The sequence below is a fragment of the Aegilops tauschii genome, chromosome 4, assembly GCF_002575655.3.
Source record: "Aegilops tauschii subsp. strangulata cultivar AL8/78 chromosome 4, Aet v6.0, whole genome shotgun sequence".
NCBI classification, from domain to species: domain Eukaryota; kingdom Viridiplantae; phylum Streptophyta; class Magnoliopsida; order Poales; family Poaceae; genus Aegilops; species Aegilops tauschii.
The window spans coordinates 275,805,515-275,806,902 of record NC_053038.3 but is presented as its reverse complement, the minus strand read 5'-3'; the positions used below and the strand labels follow the sequence as shown (position 1 = coordinate 275,806,902).

Below are 1,388 nucleotides of genomic sequence, written 5' to 3'. Positions count from 1 at the left end.
TGACGCGTCTCTTTCTCCCAACCAGGCCCGCATCGCTTTCTCCCAGCCAGCAGCCGCCCGACGCGTCGCTTTCTCCCAGCGAGGCCCGCGTCGCTTTCTCCCAGCCAGCTACTCGCTCGTCTCGCTTCCCTGCCCCGATCCGCGCGACCGCCTCGTCTCGTTTGCTCCCGCTGCACTGCATCCCCGCTAGCGCCTGCTGCTGCTACCCGCCTCCACCCGACTCCATATCTCCTACAGCCGCACGCGTGCTATTCGCCAGCCGCCAACCACGCTAGCAGTCGCCCGCCCGAGCCGATCCTCGCCGTCATGTCGTCCGTCACGTCATCCGCATCCACCAACTCCAACCCGTTCACCAACGCCAACCCTCCTGGCGTCACTGAGCTCCGCAAGCTCAACATCCTCGAGCGGGTGTCGGTTCGTCTCTCGCAGGCAGAGTCCTCCTACCACACGTGGAAGACGTATTTCTCCCTCATGTTCCAGGAGTATCATCTCATGGACCACGTGGACGGCACCGTCGACTCCAGCCTCGTCCCCGAGTTTCATGACTGGTCCACCATTGACACTACGATCATCCGCTGGTTTTTCCTCACCATCACGCCCGACCTCTTCCAGACGGTCGTGACGGACGGTGATGATGCCTGCGCCGTGTGGACCAAGCTGAACGGACTCTTCACCGACAACAAGCTCCAGCGTCGTGTTTTTCTGCAGCAAGAGTTCTTTGGGTGTCATCAGGACAACACCTCCACCGACGACTATTGTCGCCGCCTTAAGACTCTCGCTGACGAGCTTCGCGACATCGGCGCCAAGGTTGATGATTACCTCCTCCTCAGCACGCTCACCGCCGGGCTCAACGAGGACTTCGGCAACGCCGCGGGGAACCTCAGTCTCATCCCCAACCTGACCTTCGCCAAGTTCGTTGCATACCTCCGCTTGGAGGAGCGGCGGATGAAGCAGGTGAAGGCGCGGGCCATCCACACCGCTCTCGCTGCCGGCACCACCCGCGGCACCTCCAGTCGCCCCGGCCGCGCCCCCTCCACAGTGCCACCTGGCACCGTACCCAGCCACCCAGCAGCCGAGGCTGCTCCCGCTGCCCTATGGGTCGCCTGCCCCTCCCGCCCCTCCCGCCGAACGGCGCCGCGGGGGTCGGCGCGGTGGGGGTCGCCGCGGTGGTAAGCAGCAGCAACAGCCGCAGGGCGCCGTCTAGCCCTGTCAGCAGCAACAACAGCAGCAGTTCCAGGTGCCCCCTCCGTGGGCCTCCGGCTACAACCCGTGGACTGGTGTCGTTCATGCCTACACTATGCCGGTTCCACGGGCCCCTGCACCGACCCTTCCCGTGCCGCACCCCCCGGCACATCAGGCGTATTACGCGGCTCCGCATCCGTATGGAG

General features: G+C 64.9%; 1 protein-coding gene across 1 annotated transcript; it reads left to right on the top strand.

Moving 5' to 3' along the window:
• The first annotated feature begins 306 nt into the window (after positions 1-306).
• LOC109742069 (uncharacterized) lies at positions 307-1,173 on the top strand. Its single transcript, XM_020301149.1, has one exon. The coding sequence runs from the start codon at positions 307-309 to the stop codon at positions 1,171-1,173; it is 867 nt and encodes a 288-aa protein (XP_020156738.1).
• The last annotated feature ends 215 nt before the right edge of the window (positions 1,174-1,388 follow it).

What these genes read in the sequence shown, in the direction of transcription:
- LOC109742069 (XM_020301149.1), top strand. Translation starts at nt 307, where the DNA reads ATGTCGTCCGTCACGTCATCCGCATCCACCAACTCCAACCCGTTCACC.